Raw genomic sequence first — 21,803 nt, forward strand, 5'->3', positions numbered from 1 at the left:
AAATAAAGGCACCTAAAGTAGACATTAAAGATGTAGATATCAATGTGAGCGGGCCTAGGTGGAAGGGAGGTGTGGATATGTCAGTGCCAAAGATTGAAGGGAACATCACAGCACCAGAAATAGATATTGAGAGCCCAGGAGGTGGATTTAAGATGCCAAAAATTAAAATGTCATCGCCTGCCTTAAAAGCTTCAAAAGTGGATGCAGGTGCAAGTCTCTCCAAAGCAGACATTAATATCAAAGCACCTGAAATTGACATCAAAGGACCAGAAATTGATGTTAAAGGTCCTGGTGGTAAAATCAGAGCACCCACATTCGAGATGCCGTCTATCTCAGGACCTAAGATGTCTATGCCAAATGTTAATTTAAACCTGAAAGGGCCTAAGCTCAAAGGAGATGTGGATGTGACCGTCCCCAAGATTGAAGGAGACATGAAAGTCCCCAAAGTGGACTTTGAAGGACCAGACGTTGATATTGCGGGTCCAGAAGGTAGATTTGAAATGCCTAAAATCAAAATGCCATCATTTGGCTTCAAAGGTCCAAAAATAGAGGGTCCAGATGTTGATATCAATCTCCCCAAAGGGGCCATTGACATCAAAGCACCTGGAGTTGATATCAAAGGACCAGGAGTTGACATTCAAGGTCCTGATGGTAAAATCAAAGGACCCAAATTCAAAATGCCATCTATTTCAGGACCCAAGATGTCCATGCCAGATTGGGATATCAATGTGAAAGGGCCTAAACTCAAAGGAGATGTGGATGTGTCAGTGCCAAAGATTGAGGGAGACATAAAAGCTCCGAAGGTGAACATTGAAGGACCAGATGTTGATATTGAGGGCCCAGAAGGTGGATTCAAAGTGCCAAAGATTAAAATGCCATCATTTGGCTTCAAGGGTCCAGCAGTGGAGGGGCCAGATGTTGATGTCAGCCTTCCCAAAGCCGATGTTGAAATCAAGGCACCTGGATTTGCCCTCAAAGGACCGGAAGTTGATGTAGCAGGCCCTGAAGGTAAAATCAAAGGGCCCAAGTTCAATATGCCATCAATCTCAGGACCTAAAGTTTCCATGCCTGATATGAATATCAACCTGAAAGGGCCTAAACTGAAGGGAGATGTGGATGTGTCAGTGCCAAAGATTGAGGGAGACATAAAAGCTCCTAAAGTGGATATTGAAGGACCAGATGTTGACTTTGAGGGCCCAGACGGAGGATTCAAAATGCCTAAAATCAAAATGCCATCATTTGGTGTCAAAGGTCCGAAAGCAGAGGGTCCAGATGTGGATATCAAACTTCCTAAAGCTGAAATTGATGTCAAAGCCCCTGGAGTTGACATCAAAGGACCAGAAATTGACATTAAAGGTCCAGATGTTGACTTTGAGGGCCCAGATGGTAGATTCAAAATGCCAAAAATCAAAATGCCATCATTTGGCTTAAAAGGGCCAAAGGTAGACGGCTCAGATGTTGACATCAACCTTCCCAAAGCAGACATTGATATCAAGGCACCAGCTGTTGACATCAAAGGACCAGAACTTGACATTGAAGGTCCTGACGGCAAAATCAAAGGTCCCAAGTTCAAGATGCCATCTATCTCAGGACCTAAGATGTCCATGCCAGATGTGGATATCAACGTTAAAGGGCCTAAGCTGAAGGGAGATGTGTCATTGCCGAAGATTGAGGGGGATATAAAAGCCCCCAAAGTGGATATTGAAGGACCAGATATTGACATTGAGGGCCCTGAAGGTGGATTCAAAATGCCTAAAATCAAAATGCCATCATTTGGCTTCAAAGGGCCAAAGCTGGAGGGTCCAGATGTTGATGTCAACCTTCCCAAAGCTGACATTGCCATCAAGGCACCTGAATTTGGCATCAAAGGACCAGAAATTGATCTAGAAGGGCCTGAGGGTAGAATCAAAGGGCCCAAATTCAAGATGCCATCTCTCTCAGCACCTACAGTTTCAATGCCAGATATGAATATCAACCTGAAAGGGCCGAAGCTCAAGGGCGATTTGGATGTATCAGCACCAAAGATCAAGGGGGATATAAAAGGCCCAAAAGTGGATATTGAAGGACCAGATGTTGACATTGAGGGTCCTGAAGGTGGATTCAAAATGCCTAAAATCAAAATGCCATCATTTGGCTTCAAAGGTCCAAATGTAGAGGGTCCAGATGTGGATATCACACTTTCCAAAGCGGATCTTGATGTCAAAGCCCCTCGAGTTGACATCAAAGGACCAGAAATTGATATCGAAGGTCCTGATGGCAAAATCAAAGGACCCAAATTCAACATGCCCTCTATCTCTGGTCCTAAGATTTCCATGCCAGATTTGGATATCAACCTTAAAGGGCCTAAGCTGAAAGGAGATGTGGACGTGTCAGTGCCAAAGATTGAGGGAGATATAAAAGCCCCCAAAGTGGATATTGAAGGACCAGATATTGACATTGAGGGCCCAGAAGGTGGATTCAAAATGCCTAAAATCAAAATGCCATCATTTGGCTTCAAAGGACCAAAAGTGGAGGGTCCAGATGTTGACGTCAACCTTCCAAAAGCTGATATTGATGTCAAAGGACCTGAAATTGACATTGAAGGCCCTGATGGCAAAATCAAAGGTCCCAAGTTCAAGATGCCATCTATATCAGGACCTAAGATTTCCATGCCAGATTTGGATATCAACTTGAAAGGGCCTAACCTCAAGGGAGATGTGGATGTGTCGATGCCCAAGATAAAGGGAGGAATTAAAGTGCCTGAAGTTGACATTAAAGGTCCAGATGTTGATATTGAAGGGCCTGAAGGTGGATTCAAAATGCCTAAATTCAAAATGCCATCATTTGGCTTAAAAGGGCCAAAGGCAGAGGGCACAGATGTTGACATCAACCTTCCCAAAGCAGACATTGATATCAAGGCACCAGATGTTGACATCAAAGGACCCAAATTGAAGATGGCATCCATCTCAGGACCTAAGATGTCAATGCCAGATGTGGACTTCAACCTTAAAGGGCCAAAGCTCAAAGGAGACATGGACGTGTCAGTGCCTAAGATGGAGGGAGAAATAAAAATGCCTGAAGTTGATATTGAGGGACCAAATGTTGACATTGAGGGTCCTGAAGGTGGATTCAAAATGCCAAAGATAAAAATACCATCGTTTGGCTTTAAGGGTCCAAAAATAGAGGGTCCAGATGTTGATATCAATCTCCCCAAAGCCGACATCAAAGCACCTGAAGTTGATATCAAAGGACCAGAATTTGAAGGACCTGGTGGCAAAATCAAAGGTCCCAAATTCAAGATGCCATCTATTTCAGGACCTACGATGTCCATGCCAGATTGGGATATAAACCTCAAAGGCCCTAAACTCAAAGGAGATGTGGATGTGTCAGTACCAAAGATTGAGGCAGACATAAAAGCTGCTAAAGTGGATATTGAAGGTCCAGATGTTGACATTGAGGGTCCTGAAGGTGGATTCAAAATGCCAAAGATCAAAATGCCATCATTTGGCTTCAAGGGCCCAAAAGTAGATGGGCCAGATGTTGATGTAAACCTTCCCAAAGCTCATATTGATGTGAAAGCCCCTGGAGTTGACATCAAGGGACCAGAAATTGACATTGAAGGTCCTGATGGAAAAATCAAAGGCCCCAAATTCAAGATGCCATCTATTTCAGGACCTAAGATGTCCATGCCAGATTGGGATATAAACCTCAAAGGCCCTAAACTCAAAGGAGATGTGGATATTTCAGTACCAAAGATTGAGGGAGAGATAAAGGCTCCTAAAGTGGACATTGAAGGACCAGATGTTGACATTGAGGGGCCAGAAGGCGGATTCAAAATGCCAAAGATCAAAATGCCATCATTTGGCTTCAGGGGTCCAAAAGTAGAGGGTCCAGATGTTGATTTCGATCTCCCTAAAGCCGACATTGACATCAAAGCACCTGAAATTGATGTCGAAGGCCCTGATGGTAAAATCAGAGGACCCAAATTCAAAATGCCATCTATTTCAGGACCCAAGATTTCCATGCCAGATGTCGATTTCAACCTGAAGGGACCTAAGCTCAAAGGAGATGTAGATGTGTCAGTGCCAAAAATTGAGGGAGACATAAAAGCTCCTAAAGTGGACATTGAAGGACCAGATGTTGATATTGAGGGCCCCGAAGGTGGATTCAAAATGCCAAAGATCAAAATGCCATCATTTGGCTTTAAGGGTCCAAAAATAGAGGGTCCAGATGTTGATATCAATCTTCCCAAAGCTGGCATTGACATCAAAGCACCTGAAGTTGATATCAAAGGACCAGAAGTTGACATTGAAGGACCTGATGGCAAAATCAAAGGTCCTAAATTCAAGATGCCATCTATTTCAGGACCCAAGATGTCCATGCCAGATTGGGATATAAACCTCAAAGGCCCTAAACTCAAAGGAGATGTGGATGTGTCCATACCAAAGATTGAAGCAGACATAAAAGCTCCTAAAGTGAATATTGAAAGTCCAGATGTTGAAATTGAGGGTCCTGAAGGTGGATTCAAAATGCCAAAGATCAAAATGCCATCATTTGGCTTCAAGGGTCCAAAAGTAGATGGGCCAGATGTTGATATCAACCTTCCCAAAGCTGATATTGATGTGAAAGCCCCTGGAGTTGACATCAAGGGACCAGAAATTGACCTTGAAGGCCCTGATGGTAAAATCAAAGGTCCCAAATTCAAGATGCCATCTATTTCAGGACCTAAGATGTCCATGCCAGATTGGGATATAAACCTCAAAGGCCCTAAACTCAAAGGAGATGTGGATATTTCAGTACCAAAGATTGAGGGAGAGATAAAGGCTCCTAAAGTGGACATTGAAGGACCAGATGTTGACATTGAGGGGCCAGAAGGCGGATTCAAAATGCCAAAGATCAAAATGCCATCATTTGGCTTCAGGGGTCCAAAAGTAGAGGGTCCAGATGTTGATTTCGATCTCCCTAAAGCCGACATTGACATCAAAGCACCTGAAATTGATGTCGAAGGCCCTGATGGTAAAATCAGAGGACCCAAATTCAAAATGCCATCTATTTCAGGACCCAAGATTTCCATGCCAGATGTCGATTTCAACCTGAAGGGACCTAAGCTCAAAGGAGATGTAGATGTGTCAGTGCCAAAAATTGAGGGAGACATAAAAGCTCCTAAAGTGGACATTGAAGGACCAGATGTTGATATTGAGGGCCCCGAAGGTGGATTCAAAATGCCAAAGATCAAAATGCCATCGTTTGGCTTTAAGGGTCCAAAAATAGAGGGTCCAGATGTTGATATCAATCTCCCCAAAGCTGGCATTGACATCAAAGCACCTGAAGTTGATATCAAAGGACCAGAAGTTGACATTGAAGGACCTGATGGCAAAATCAAAGGTCCCAAATTCAAGATGCCATCCATTTCAGGACCCAAGATGTCCATGCCAGATTGGGATATAAACCTCAAAGGCCCTAAACTCAAAGGAGATGTGGATGTGTCCATACCAAAGATTGAGGCAGACATAAAAGCTCCTAAAGTGAATATTGAAGGTCCAGATGTTGACATTGAGGGTCCTGAAGGTGGATTCAAAATGCCAAAGATCAAAATGCCATCATTTGGCTTCAAGGGTCCAAAAGTAGATGGGCCAGATGTTGATATCAACCTTCCCAAAGCTGATATTGATGTGAAAGCCCCTGGAGTTGACATCAAGGGACCAGAAATTGACATTGAAGGCCCTGATGGTAAAATCAAAGGTCCCAAATTCAAAATGCCATCTATTTCAGGACCCAAGATTTCCATGCCAGATGTGGATTTCAACCTGAAGGGGCCTAAGCTCAAAGGAGATGTAGATGTGTCGGTGCCAAAAATTGAGGGAGAAATAAAAGCTCCTAAAGTGGACATTGAAGGACCAGATGTTGATATTGAGGGCCCCGAAGGTGGATTCAAAATGCCAAAGATCAAAATGCCATCGTTTGGCTTTAAGGGTCCAAAAATAGAGGGTCCAGATGTTGATATCAATCTCCCCAAAGCTGACATTGACATCAAAGCACCTGAAGTTGATATCAAAGGACCAGAAGTTGACATTGAAGGCCCTGATGGTAAAATCAAAGGACCCAAATTCAAAATGCCATCTATCTCAGGACCTAAGATGTCCATGCCAGATTGGGATATAAACATCAAAGGCCCTAAACTCAAAGGAGATGTAGATGTGTCCGTACCAAAGATTCAGGCCGACATAAAAGCTCCTAAAGTGGATATTGAAGGTCCAGATGTTGACATTGAGGGTCCTGAAGGTGGATTCAAAATGCCAAAGATCAAAATGCCATCATTTGGTTTCAAGGGTCCAAAAGTAGATTGGCCAGATGTTGATATCAACCTTCCCAAAGCTGATATTGATGTGAAAGCCCCTGGAGTTGTCATCAAGGGACCAGAAATTGACATTGATGGTCCTGATGGCAAAATCAAAGGTCCCAAGTTCAAGATGCCATCTATTTCAGGACCTAAGATGTCCATGCCAGATGTAGACTTCAACCTTAAAGGACCAAAACTCAAGGGAGATGTGGATGTGACCGTACCAAAGATTGAGGGAGACATAAAAGTCCCCAAAGTGGATATTGAAGGACCAGATGTTGGCATTGGGGGTGCTGAAGGTGGATTCAAAATGCCCAAAATGAAAATGCCATCCTTTGGCTTCAAAGGTCCAAAGGTGGAGGGTCCAGATGTTGATATCAATCTCCCCAAAGCTGACATTGACATTCAAGCACCTGGAGTTGATATCAAAGGACCAGAACTTGACATTGAAGGCCCTGATGGTAAAATCAGAGGACCCAAATTCAAAATGCCATCTATCTCAGGACCTAAGATGTCCATGCCAGATGTGGACTTCAACCTTAAAGGGCCAAAGCTCAAAGGAAATGTGGATGTGTCAGTGCCAAAGATTGAGGGAGACATAAAAGCTCCTAAAGTGGAAATTGAAGGTCCAGATGTTGACATTGAAGGCCCAGAAGGTGGATTCAAAATGCCTAAATTCAAAATGCCATCATTTGGCTTCAAGGGTCCAAAAGTTGCGGGTCCGGATGTTGATATCAATCTTCCCAAAGCTGAAATTGACATCAATGCACCTGAAATTGATATAAAAGGACCAGAAGTTGACATTGAAGGCCCTGATGGTAAAATCAAAGGACCCAAATTCAAAATGCCATCTATTTCAGGACCTAAGATGTCCATGCCAGATTGGGATATAAACCTCAAAGGTCCTAAACTCAAAGGAGATGTGGATATATCAGTGCCAAAGATTGGGGGAGACATAAAAGCTCCTAAAGTAGAAATTGAAGGTCCAGATGTTGACATTGAGGGTCCTGAAGGTGGATTCAAAATGCCAAAGATCAAAATGCCATCATTTGGCTTCAAGGGTCCAAAAGTAGAGGGTCCAGATGTTGATATCAATCTGCCCAAAGCTGACATTGACATCAAAGCACCTGGAGTTGATATCAAAGGACCAGAAGTTGACATTGAAGGCCCTGATGGTAAAATCAAAGGACCCAAATTCAAAATGCCATCTATCTCAGGACCTAAGATTTCCATGCCAGATGTGGACTTCAACCTTAAAGGGCCAAAACTCAAGGGAGATGTGGATGTGTCAGTACCAAAGATTGAGGGAGACATAAAAGCTCCTAAACTGGACATTGAAGGACCAGATGTTGATATTGAGGGTCCTGAAGGTGGATTCAAAATGCCAAAGATCAAAATGCCATCATTTGGCTTCAAGGGTCCAAAAGTAGAGGGTCCAGATGTTGATATCAATCTCCCCAAAGCTGACATTGACTTCAAAGGACCAGAAGTTGACATTGAAGGCCCTGATGGTAAAATCAAAGGACCCAAATTCAAAATGCCATCTATTTCAGGACCTAAGCTGTCCATGCCAGATGTAGACTTCAAACTTAAAGGGCCAAAGCTCAAGGGAGATGTGGATGTGTCAGTACCAAAGATCGAGGGAGACATAAAAGTCCCCAAAGTGGATATTGAAGGACCGGATGTTGATATTGAGGGTCCTGAAGGTGGATTCAAAATGCCTAAAATGAAAATGCCATCATTTGGCTTCAAAGGTCCAAAGTTGGAGGGTCCAGATGTTGATATCAATCTGCCCAAAGCTGACATTGACATCAAAGGACCAGAAGTTGACATTGAAGGCCCTGATGGTAAAATCAAAGGACCCAAATTCAAAATGCCATCTATTTCAGGACCCAAGATTTCCATGCCAGATGTGGACTTCAATCTGAAAGGGCCTAAGCTCAAAGGAGATGTGGATGTGTCAGTGCCAAAGATTGAGGGAGACATAAAAGTCCCCAAGGTGGATATTGAAGGACCAGATGTTGACATTGAGGGTCCAGAAGGTGGATTCAAAATGCCTAAAATTAAAATGCCATCATTTGGCTTCAAAGGTCCAAAAGTGGAGGGTCCAGATGTTGATATCAATCTGCCCAAAGCTGACATTGACATCAAAGCACCTGGAGTTGATATCAAAGGACCAGAGGTTGACATTGAAGGCCCCGATATCAAAGGACCCAAATTCAAAATGCCATCTATTTCAGGACCTAAGATTTCGATGCCAGACATGGACTTCAACCTTAAAGGGCCAAAGCTCAAGGGAGATGTGGATCTGTCACTACCAAAGATTGAGCGAGAGATAAAAGCTCCTAAAGTGGACATTGAAGGACCAGATGTTGACATTGAGGGTCCTGAAGGTGGATTCAAAATGCCAAAGATCAAAATGCCATCATTTGGATTCAAGGGTCCAAAGGTAGAGGGTCCAGATCTTGATATCAACCTTCCTAAAGCAGACATTGATATCAAAGCACCTGGTGTTGACATCAAGGTACCAGAAATCGACATTGAAGGTCCTGATGGCAAAATCAAAGGACCCAAATTCAAGATGCCATCATTTGGGTTCAAAGGTCCCAAAGCACATGGTCCAGATGTAGACATCAATCTCCCCAAAGCTGACATTGACATCAAAGCACCTGAAGTTGCCGTGAAAGGACCAAAGGTTGATATTGAGAGCCCAAGTGGTAAAATCAAAGGACACAAATTCAAGATGCCATCTTTTGGTTTTAAAGGGCCAAAAATAGAAGCTCCCGATGTTGACATAAAAGCCCCAAAACTAGATATTGATTTTAAAACACCTGATGTTGATATCAAAGGTCCAGAACTTGATATTGAGAGTCCGAGTGGTAAAATCAAAGGACCCAAATTCAAGATGCCATCTATGTCAGGGCCCAAGATTTCCATGCCAGATGTGGACTTCAACTTGAAAGGACCTAAGCTGAAAGGAGATGTGGATGTGTCCATACCAAAGATTGAGGGAGACATAAAAGCTCCCAAAGTGGATATTGAAGGACCCGATGTTGATATTGAGGGTCCAGAAGGTGGATTCAAAATGCCAAAGATCAAAATGCCATCATTTGGCTTCAAGGGCCCGAAAGTAGAGGGTCCAGATGTTGATATAAATCTCCCCAAAGCCGACATTGACATCAAAGTACCTGAAGTTGATATCAAAGGACCAGAAGTTGACATTGAAGGCCCTGATGGTAAAATCAAAGGACCCAAATTCAAAATGCCATCTATTTCAGGACCTAAGATGTCCATGCCAGATTGGGATATAAACCTCAAAGGGCCAAAACTCAAGGGAGATGTGGATGTGTCAGTACCAAAGATTGAGGGAGACATAAAAGCTCCTAAAGTGGACATTGAAGGACCAGATGTTGACATTGAAGGCCCAGAAGGTGGATTCAAAATGCCTAAATTCAAAATGCCATCATTTGGCTTCAAAGGTCCTAAAGTGGAGGGTCCAGATGTTGATATCAATCTGCCCAAAGCTGACATTGACATCAAAGCACCTGGAGTTGATATCAAAGGACCAGAAGTTGACATTGAAGGCCCTGATGGTAAAATCAAAGGACCCAAATTCAAGATGCCATCTATTTCAGGACCCAAGATTTCCATGCCAGATGTGGACTTCAACCTGAAGGGGCCTAAGCTCAAAGGGGATATGGATGTGTCAGTGCCAAAGATTGAGGGAGACATAAAAGTCCCCAAAGTGGATATTGAAGGACCAGATGTTGACATTGAGGGTCCAGAAGGTGGATTCAAAATGCCAAAGATCAAAATGCCATCATTTGGCTTCAAGGGCCCAAAAGTAGAGGGTCCAGATGTTGATATAAATCTCCCCAAAGCCGACATTGACATCAAAGTACCTGAAGTTGATATCAAAGGACCAGAAGTTGACTTCGAAGGCCCTGATGGTAAAATCAAAGGAACCAAATTCAAAATGCCATCTATTTCAGGACCTAAGATGTCCATGCCAGATTGGGATATAAACCTCAAAGGGCCAAAACTCAAGGGAGATGTGGATGTGTCAGTACCAAAGATTGAGGGAGACATAAAAGCTCCTAAAGTGGACATTGAAGGACCAGATGTTGACATTGAAGGCCCAGAAGGTGGATTCAAAATGCCTAAATTCAAAATGCCATCATTTGGCTTCAAAGGTTCTAAAGTGGAGGGTCCAGATGTTGATATCAATCTGCCCAAAGCTGACATTGACATCAAAGCACCTGGAGTTGATATCAAAGGACCAGAAGTTGACATTGAAGGCCCTGATGGTAAAATCAAAGGACCCAAATTCAAGATGCCATCTATTTCAGGACCCAAGATTTCCATGCCAGATGTGGACTTCAACCTGAAGGGGCCTAAGCTCAAAGGGGATGTGGATGTGTCAGTGCCAAAGATCGAGGGAGACATAAATGTCCCCAAAGTGGATATTGAAGGACCAGATGTTGACATTGAGGGTCCAGAAGGTGGATTCAAAATGCCTAAAATCAAAATGCCATCATTTGGCTTCAAAGGTCCAAAAGTAGAGGGTCCAGATGTTGATATCAATCTGCCCAAAGCTGACATTGACATCAAAGCACCTGGAGTTGATATCAAAGGACCAGAAGTTGACATTGAAGGCCTTGATGGTAAAATCAAAGGACCCAAATTCAAAATGCCATCTATTTCAGGACCCAAGATTTCCATGCCAGATGTGGACTTCAATCTGAAGGGACCTAAGCTCAAAGGAGATGTGGATGTGTCAGTGCCAAACATTGAGGGAGACATACGTGTCCCCAAAGTGGATATTGAAGTACCAGATGTTGACATTGAAGGCCCTGATGGTAAAATTAAAGGACCCAAATTCAAAATGCCATCTATTTCAGGACCTAAGATGTCCATGCCAGATTGGGATATAAACCTCAAAGGGCCTAAACTCAAAGGAGATGTGGATATATCAGTACCAAAGATTGAGGGAGACCTAAAAGCTCCTAAAGTGGACATTGAAGGACCAGATGTTGACATTGAAGGCCCAGAAGGTGGATTCAAAATGCCTAAATTCAAAATGCCATCATTTGGCTTCAAAGGTCCTAAAGTGGAGGGTCCAGATGTTGACATAAATCTCCCCAAAGCTGATATTGACATCAAAGCACCTGACGTTAATATCAAAGGACCAGAAGTTGATATTGACAGTCCAAGTGGTAAGATAAAAGGACCCAAATTCAAGATGCCATCCATTTCAGGACCCAAGATTTCCATGCCAGATGTGGACTTCAACCTGAAAGGGCCTAAGTTCAGTGGGGATGTGGATTTGTCACTGCCAAAAATTGAGGGAGACATAAAAGCTCCTAAACTGGACATTGAAGGACCTGATGTTGATATTGAGGGCCCTGAAGGTGGATTCAAAATGCCAAAGATCAAAATGCCATCATTTGGCTTCAAAGGTCCAAAAGTAGAGGGTCCAGATGTTGATATCAATCTCCCCAAAGCTGACATTGACATCAAAGTACCTGAAGTTGATATCAAAGGACCAGAAGTTGACATCGAAGGCCCTGATGGTAAAATCAAAGGACCCAAATTCAAAATGCCATCTATTTCAGGACCTAAGTTGTCCATGCCAGATGTGGACTTCAACCTGAAGGGGCCAAAGCTCAAAGGAGATCTGGATGTCTCAGTGCCAAAGATTGGAGGAGACGTAAAAGCTCCTAAGGTGAACATTGAAGGACCAGATGTTGATATTGAGGGCCCTGAAGGTGGATTTAAAATGCCAAAAATAAAAATGCCATCATTTGGCTTCAAGGGTCCAAAGATGGAGGGTGCAGATGTTGATATCAACCTCCCCAAAGCTGAAATTGACATCAAAGCACCTGAAGTTGACATTGAGAGTCCTAGTGGTAAGATAAAAGGACCCAAATTCAAAATGCCATCCATCTCAGGACCCAAGATTTCCATGCCAGATGTGGACTTCAACTTGAAAGGCCCAAAGCTCAGTGGAGATGTGGATTTGTCACTCCCAAAAATGGAGGGGGATATTAAAGCTCCTAAAGTGGATATTGAAGGACCAGATCTTGACATTGAGGGTCCTGAAGGTGGATTCAAAATGCCAAAAATCAAAATGCCATCATTTGGCTTCAAGGGTCCAAAAGTAGATGGTCCAGATGTTGATATCAATCTCCCCAAAGCCGACATTGACATCAAAGTACCTGAAGTTGATATTAAAGGGCCAGAAGTTGACATCGAAGGCCCTGATGGTAAAATCAAAGGACCCAAATTCAAAATGCCATCCATTTCAGGTCCCAAGATGTCCATGCCAGATTGGGATATAAACCTCAAAGGGCCTAAGGTCAAAGGAGATGTGGATCTGTCCATACCAAAGATTGATGGAGACATAAAAGCTCCCAAAGTGGATATTGAAGGACCCGATGTTGATATTGAGGGTCCAGAAGGTGGATTCAAAATGCCAAAGATCAAAATGCCATCATTTGGCTTCAAGGGCCCGAAGGTAGAGGGTCCAAATGTTGATATCAATCTCCCCAAAGCCGACATTGACATCAAAGTACCTGAAGTTGATATCAAAGGACCCGAAGTTGACATTGAAGGCCCTGATGGTAAAATCAAAGGACCCAAATTCAAAATGCCATCTATTTCAGGACCTAAGATGGCCATGCCAGATTGGGATATAAACCTCAAAGGGCCTAAGGTCAAAGGAGATGTGGATGTGTCAGTACCAAAGATTGAAGGAGACATAAAAGCTCCTAAAGTGGACATTGAAGGACCAGATGTTGATATTGAGGGTCGTGAAGGTGGATTCAAAATGCCAAAAATAAAAATGCCATCATTTGGCTTCAAGGGTCCAAAAATAGAGGGTCCAGATGTTGATATCAATCTCCCCAAAGAAGGCATTGACATCAAAGCACCTGAAATTGATTTCAAAGGACCAGAAATTGACTTTGAAGGCCCTGATGGTAAAATCAAAGCACCCAAATTCAAAATGCCAGCTATTTCAGGACCCAAGATGTCCATGCCAGATGTGGACTTCAACCTGAAGGGGCCTAAGCTCAAAGGAGATGTCGATATGTCAGTGCCAAAAATCGAGGGAGACATAAACGCTCCTAAAGTGGACATTGAAGGACCACATGTTAATATTGAGGGCGCCGAAGGTGGTTTCAAAATGCCAAAGATCAAGATGCCAACACTATCTGGACCAAAAATATCTTTGCCCGATGTTGACTTCAATCTTAAAGGGCCGAAGTTGAAGGGAGATATAGAGGGGGATATTAATTTGCCAAAGGCTGAAATTCAGGGACCGGATATAACAATTGATAGTCCTGAACTTCCATCAAAGAAATCAAGATTCAAAATGCCAAAATTCGGATTCAAGGGTCCAAAGGTCAAGGCCCCTGAAGCTGACGTTAAATTAGCTCAAGGGGATATCAACATTAAAGGGCCAAAAGGTAGTACAGAAGGTCTTGATCTTGATCTGGGTGTGACAGGACCTAAAGTTAAAGGATCCAAATTCAAGATGCCAAAATTCGGGTTTAGAGGCCCAAAGGTTGAGATGCCAGAGGTTGATATTGAGCTCCCCAAAGCTGACATCGACATCAAAGCACCTGAGCTTGGTATCAAAGGACCAGAAGTTGAGATTGAAGGCCCTGATGGTAAAATCAAAGGACCCAAATTCAAGATGCCATCTATGTCAGGACCCAAGATTTCCATGCCAGATGTGGACTTCAACTTGAAAGGGCCTAAGCTCAGTGGAGATGTGGATGTCTCATTGCCAAGGATTGAGGGGGACATGAAAGCTCCTAAAGTGGACATTGAAGGACCAGATGTTGACATTGAGGGTCCAGAAGGTGGATTCAAAATGCCTAAAATTAAAATGCCATCATTTGGCTTCAAAGGTCCAAACGTGGAGGGTCCAGATGTTGATATCAGTCTCCCCAAAGCTGACATTGACATCAAAGCACCTGGATTTGATATCAAAGGACCTGAAGTTGACATTGAAGGCCCTGATGGTAAAATCAAAGGACCCAAATTCAAAATGCCATCAATTTCAGGACCTAAGATGTCCATGCCAGATTGGGATATAAACCTCAAAGGGCCTAAACTCAAAGGAGATGTGGATATGTCAGTACCGAAGATTGAGGGAGACATAAAAGCTCCTAAACTGGATATTGGAGGACCAGATGTTGACATTGAGGGTCCAGGAGGTGGATTCAAAATGCCTAAAATTAAAATGCCATCATTTGGCTTCAAAGGTCCAAACGTGGAGGGTCCAGATGTTGATATCAGTCTCCCCAAAGCTGACATTGACATCAAAGCACCTGGATTTGATATCAAAGGACCTGAAGTTGACATTGAAGGCCCTGATGGTAAAATCAAAGGACCCAAATTCAAAATGCCCTCTATTTCAGGACCTAAGATTTCCATGCCAGATGTGGACTTCAACCTTAAAGGGCCAAAGCTCAAGGGAGATGTGGATTTGTCAGTACCAAAGATTGAGGGAGACATAAAAGCTCCTAAGGTGGACATTGAAGGACCAGATTTTGACATTGAAGGCCCTGACGGTAAAATCAAAGGTCCCAAATTCAAAATGCCATCCATTTCAGGACCTAAGATGTCCATGCCAGATTGGGATATAAACCTCAAAGGGCCTAAGTTCAAAGGAGATGTGGATATGTCAGTACCAAAGATTGAGGGAGACATAAAAGTTCCTAAAGTGGACATTGAAGGACCTGATGTTGATATTGAGGGCCCCGAAGGTGGATTCAAAATGCCAAAGATCAAAATGCCATCATTTGGCTTCATGGGTCCAAAAATGGAGGGTGCAGATGTTGATCTCCATCTCCCCAAAGCTGACATTGACATCAAAGCACCTGGTGTTGATATCAAAGGGCCAGAAGTTGACATTGAAGGCCCTGATGGTAAAATCAAAGGACCCAAATTCAAGATGCCGTCTATTTCAGGACCCAATATATCCATGCCAGATTGGGATATAAACCTCAAAGGACCTAAGGTCAAAGGAGATGTGGATGTGTCAGTGCCAAAGATTGAGGGAGACATAAAAGCTCCTAAAGTGGACATTGAAGGACCAGATGTTGACATTGAAGGCCCAGAAGGTGGATTCAAAATGCCTAAATTCAAAATGCCATCATTTGGCTTCAAAGGTCCTAAAGTGGAGGGTCCAGATGTTGATATCAATCTGCCCAAAGCTGACATTGACATCAAAGCACCTGGAGTTGATATCAAAGGACCAGAAGTTGACATTGAAGGCCCTGATGGTAAAATCAAAGGACCCAAATTCAAGATGCCATCTATTTCAGGACCCAAGATTTCCATGCCAGATGTCGACTTCAACCTGAAGGGGCCTAAGCTCAAAGGGGATGTGGATGTGTCAGTGCCAAAGATTGAGGGAGACATAAAAGTCCCCAAAGTGGATATTGAAGGACCAGATGTTGACATTGAGGGTCCAGAAGGTGGATTCAAAATGCCTAAATTCAAAATGCCATCATTTGGCTTCAAAGGTCCTAAAGTGGAGGGTCCAGATGTTGATATCAATCTGCCCAAAGCTGACATTGACATCAAAGCACCTGGAGTTGATATCAAAGGACCAGAAGTTGACATTGAAGGCCCTGATGGTAAAATCAAAGGACCCAAATTCAAGATGCCATCTATTTCAGGACCCAAGATTTCCATGCCAGATGTCGACTTCAACCTGAAGGGGCCTAAGCTCAAAGGGGATGTGGATGTGTCAGTGCCAAAGATTGAGGGAGACATAAAAGTCCCCAAAGTGGATATTGAAGGACCAGATGTTGACATTGAGGGTCCAGAAGGTGGATTCAAAATGCCAAAGATCAAAATGCCATCATTTGGCTTTAAAGGTCCAAAAGTAGAGGGTCCAGATGTTGATATCAATCTGCCCAAAGCTGACATTGACATCAAAGCACCTAAAGTTGATATCAAAGGACCGGAAGTTGACATTGAAGGCCCTGATGGTAAAATCAAAGGACCCAAATTCAAGATGCCATCATTTGGCTTCAAAGGCCCAAAAGTAGAGGGCCCAGATGTTGATGTCAACCTCCCTAAAGCTGATATTGCCATAAAAGCACCTGAAGTTGACGTCAAAGGACCAGAAGTTGATATTGAGGTTCCGAGTGGCAAAATCAAAGGACCCAAATTCAAAATGCCATCCATCTCAGGACCCAAGATGTCCATGCCAGATGTGGACTTCAACATGAAAGGATCTAAGTTCAGTGGAGATGTGGATGTGTCCATGCCAAAGATTGAGGGAGACATAAAAGCTCCTAAAGTTGATATTGAAGGACCAGATGTTGACATTGAGGGCCCTGAGGGCGGATTCAAAATGCCAAAGATCAAAATGCCATCATTTGGCTTCAAGGGTCCAAAAGTAGAAGGTCCAGATGTTGATATCAATCTGCCCAAAGCTGACATTGACATCAAAGCACCTAAAGTTGATATCAAAGGACCGGAAGTTGACATTGAAGGCCCTGATGGTAAAATCAAAGGACCCAAATTCAAAATGCCATCTATTTCAGGACCCAAGATTTCCACGCCAGATTGGGATATAAACCTCAAAGGGCCTAAGGTCAAAGGAGATGTGGATGTGTCAATGCCAAAGATTGAGGGAGACATAAAAGCTCCTAAAGTGGACATTGAAGGACCAGATATTGATATCGAGGGTGCTGAAGGCGGTTTCAAAATGCCTAAATTCAAAATGCCATCATTTGGATTCAAAGGTCCAAAAGTGGAGGGTCCAGATGTTGATATCAATCTCCCCAAAGCTGACATTGACATCAAAGCACCTAAAGTTGATATCAAAGGACCGGAAGTTGACATTGAAGGCCCTGATGGTAAAATCAAAGGACCCAAATTCAAAATGCCATCTATTTCAGGACCTAAGATTTCCATGCCAGATGTAGACTTCAACCTTAAAGGGCCAAAGCTCAAGGGAGATGTGGATGTGTCAGTACCAACGTTTGAGGGAGAGATAAAAGCCCCCAAAGTGGATATTGAAGGACCAGATGTTGATATGGATGGTCCTGAAGGTGGATTCAGAATGCCCAAAATGAAAATGCCATCATTTGGCTTCAAAGGTCCAAAGGTGGAGGGTCCAGATGTTGATATAAATCTGCCCAAAGCTGACATTGACATCAAAGCACCTAAAGTTGATATCAAAGGACCGGAAGTTGACATTGAAGGCCCTGATGGTAAGATAAAAGGACCCAAATTCAAGATGCCATCCATTTCAGGACCCAAGCTTTCCATGCCAGATGTGGACTTCAACCTGAAAGGGCCTAAGCTCAGTGGGGATGCAGATTTTTCACTGCCAAAAATTGAGGGAGACATAAAAGCTCCTAAAGTGGACATTGAAGGACCAGATGTTGACATTGAGGGTCCTGAAGGTGGATTCAAAATGCCAAAGATCAAAATGCCATCATTTGGCTTCAAGGGTCCAAAAGTAGAGGGTCCAGATGTTGATATCAATCTCCCCAAAGCTGACATTGACATCAAAGCACCTGAAGTTGATATCAAAGGACCAGGAGTTGACATTGAAGGCCCTGATGGTAAAATCAAAGGACCCACATTCAAAATGCCATCTATTTCAGGACCCAAGATTTCCATGCCAGATTGGGATATAAACCTCAAAGGGCCTAAGGTCAAAGGAGATGTGGATGTGTCAATGCCAAAGATTGAGGGAGACATAAAAGCTCCTAAAATGGACATTGAAGGACCAGATATTGATATCGAGGGTGCTGAAGGCGGTTTCAAAATGCCTAAATTCAAAATGCCATCATTTGGATTCAAAGGTCCAAAAGTGGAGGGTCCAGATGTTGATATCAATCTCCCCAAAGCTGACATTGACATCAAAGCACCTGGAGTTGATATCAAAGGACCAGAAGTTGACATTGATAGTCCAAGTGGTAAGATAAAAGGACCCAAATTCACGATGCCATCCATCTCAGGCCCAAAGATTTCCATGGCAGATGTAGACTTCAACTTGAAAGGGTCTAAGCCCAGTGGAGATGTGGATCTGTCATTGCCAAAGTTTGAGGGAGATATAAAAGTCCCCAAGGTGGATGTTGAAGGACCAGAAGTTGACATTGAGGGCCCTGATGGTGGATTCAGAATGCCAAAGATGAAAATGCCATCATTTGGATTCAAAGGACCAAAACTAGAGGGTCCAGATGTTGATGTGAGCCTTCCAAAAGCTGATATAAATGCACCGAACATTGATATTAGAGGTCCAGAGATTGACATTGAAGGCCCTGGAGGTAAAATCAAAGGTCCTAAAATGAAAATGCCTTCGATATCTAGTCCTAAGATTTCAATGCCAGATGTTGATTTAAATCTGAAAAGTCCAAAGGTAAAGGGTGATATGGATGTGTCTTTGCCCCATATTGAGGGAGACATTCAAGTACCCAAAGTCGACATCAAAGGTCCTGAAATTGACATTGGAGCGCTAGAAGGTAAAATCAAAGGCCCTAAGTTAAAGATGCCATCAATATCAGGACCCAAGATTTCTATGCCAGATATTGATTTCAATTTGAAAGGACCAAAAGAGAAGGGAGTGTCAGTGCCCAAATTGGAAGGCGATATCAAAGGTCCAAATGTCAACATTGAAGCACCCACTATCAATGTTAAAGGTGTATCCATTGATACAGAAAAAACAGTCACATTTCCCAAATTTAAAGGTCCCAAGTTTGCAATTAAGTCTCCAGAGGTTGAAGGGCCTGAAGCAAAGGTTAAGACATCCATGTTCAGTATGGGAGCCAAAGGTCCCAAAGCAGAAGTCACTCTTCCAGATGTTGATGCAAGTCTTGATGCTCCTGATATTGACATCAATGTCAAGGGAAAGAAAGGTAAATTTAAACTTCCTAAAGTGAAAGGGAAGGTAAAGAAACCTGACATTGACATTGAAACACCAGCAGCAGAATTGGATGTAGACACACCAGATATTCATCTAAAAGGAACAAAGGGAAAGAAGCCTCTTTTTGGTAAGCTTCATTTCCCTGATGTGGAATTTGATATCAAATCACCTAAAGTGAAAGGGGAGGGCTCTTTATCAGCAGGGTTGAAATCACCTGGCTTAGATTCACCAGCTGCTAATTTGAACACTAGCATTGCGAGTTCAGGTATTGACAGTCCAAGTGTTAGTCTGGAGGGGCCAGATGTGAAACTAAAGACACCTAAAGTCAAAATGCCAACTGTGAATGTGACTGCTCCTGACATTGATGCAAATCTAAATGGACAAGGAAAGGCAGTTTTTAAAGGTCCAAAAATAGATGTGAAAGGAGGTGCAGAGATGGACACAAGTGTTTCACAGGGCAGCGCATCTGGTGGCCTACAATACCCAGAGGGCACAGTTACATTTCCCAAAATCAAGGTACCAAAGTTTGGTATTGCTCTGCCTCATATGACAGGCCGGGGAGTTGGAGGAGATGTTGAGTCTGGAGCAGTGGCTAGTGGAGACATAAACATACAGTCTCCATCTGTTAGTGGCCACATCAGTTCACAGAAGATTGAAGTCCCCAGTCCAGAACTGAAGCACAGTGAAGGAAAAGTAAAGGTCAAGATGCCTAAGTTCTTTGGCAAATCCAAAGCAAAGGGCAGTAGTGCAGTTGATTTAAGCCTTCAAGGACCAGAGGTAGAACTGAGTGGTAGTGGAAAAGGTGGAAAGGTCTCTAAAGATCTAAGTTTAAGTTCTGGGGAATTGGTGAGTGGAAAGTTGCAATTTGAGGGTGGTTCTGGACTGAGTGTGTCACCTAAAGGTAAATCTGCTTCACTGGATCTATTTAAGAAATCAAGGCATCGATCTTCTTCTCTGAGTGATGAGGGGGGGCTTGCTGTTAGCTCGCCATCAACTCACTTAGAAGCAGAGGGTGGTGACATTTCTTTAGATCTAGGGGGAGCCAAGGGCAAAGGAAAGAAAGGCAAGTTGAAGTTTGGCACCTTTGGAGGTTTTGGTTCAAAGTCAAAGGGCTCATATGAAGTGACACTTGGTGAGGGTAGTGAAGCAAGAGTAGAGGGAAGTGCAGGTGTTTCTCTCCCATCTAAAAAATCTAGACTGTCTTCATCCTCCAGTAGTGACAGTGGGTCGAGAGGTTTCAGGTTCCCAAGAGTTGAGCTATCTGTGTCACCAAAAAAATGATGAATTATAAGGAAATGTAAACTCTCTCATGTACACCCAAATACCTGCTCCCATACATGAAAAATCCCTGTTTCGAGGTATTTAAAACCTGAGAGGGAAGTACACAGATCTCATTTCTAATGAATTAAAAGTAAATTTACAAATTTCATTAATCACACAGGAGTACATGAGATTGTTTAAAATCATCAAACTGTAAATAAGATGAATTTGTATTGTAATATTAAATATTGTTTTTTGTACATAGTCAAAATTTATTGAACATATACCATCTTACCAAATTCTCACCAATAGTGTCTCACAGGGTTTGTCCAATTGTTTTATTGCATTCAATTAAATGAATGTTGTTAAGAGTAGGTGTGGTATATTTGTATCCAGGGGTCTGTTGCACAAAAGAGATATAGTTACAATAGTTATTTCTAAGAAAATGTTGTTTATACACCCAGACACAAAGGAAAAAAACATCTACTTGTTTTTATGTATGAAATGATTTCATTTTATTTTGAAGCTTTGATATTATATAATCAATGCAGAAGCATATTTACACAACATAGAGCTGGCCCTTTATAACATATTCTCAAGAATGACTCTGTTGTAAAGACCACAATTGCAAAGACAATCATTGTTTCTGGAATCTATCACCTCTATAAAACTGCTGTCCGATTACGCACCCATATGGGCTATTCTGTTTCATTTGCAGAAAGTATGCATTTGCTTCCTTTGGTTTTGTTTCTTGATCTAGCTTCCTTTATCTCATCTGTTTTATGCAAAACTGTATTTTTTCTTCGACTCCCTCTCTCCTTGTACACACACCTCATTTTAGTGTTTGGCTAGACTAAAGAAAAAAAGTCATGATTATGTGTAAAAATGTCATGAACAGTCATTCTGAACTTATGTCACCTTTTTGTTAATAAAATCAGTGTTGATGCTATACAGGAAATACAGTTGCATAGTTCTGATCAGCTTTGATGGAGATGGTGTATGATTCTTTGGGTCTAATTTGTTTCTTGTGTGCATTCTGTCAAATAAATCAAATAAACTGTTGAGTTATAGAATTTATCTGGTCTCCTGAGTCTGTATTAATCAGTATTGATGTATTTGTACAAATACAAACTAACTTTGCTGCCTAAAAAAACAGATGAAAGTTCAGTCTGTGGACATCCCAGATTTGAACTCACAACCTCTCCCTCTGAAGGCAGCTGACATGCACAGTGAACCGCAAAGGCACTGCCACTGATGCTGTATTTCTCTCTGTATGACTTTGATAAAGAAGAAATTATACATTCTTTCCTATTTTCATCC

General features: G+C 42.6%; 1 protein-coding gene across 1 annotated transcript; it reads left to right on the forward strand.

The window, feature by feature from the left end:
- Positions 1-133: 133 nt before the first annotated feature.
- ahnak (AHNAK nucleoprotein) lies at positions 134-21,560 on the forward strand. Its single transcript, XM_083651449.1, is given in 8 exon segments — positions 134-1,274; positions 1,456-1,458; positions 1,461-2,655; positions 2,971-8,166; positions 8,338-8,829; positions 9,133-11,124; positions 11,296-13,451; positions 13,950-21,560. Coding segments are annotated over 8 exon segments (18,711 nt in total). The 5' UTR covers positions 134-152; the 3' UTR covers positions 20,505-21,560.
- The last annotated feature ends 243 nt before the right edge of the window (positions 21,561-21,803 follow it).

This window comes from Poromitra crassiceps, assembly GCF_964638095.1.
Source record: "Poromitra crassiceps genome assembly, chromosome: 15".
NCBI classification, from domain to species: Eukaryota; Metazoa; Chordata; class Actinopteri; order Beryciformes; family Melamphaidae; genus Poromitra; species Poromitra crassiceps.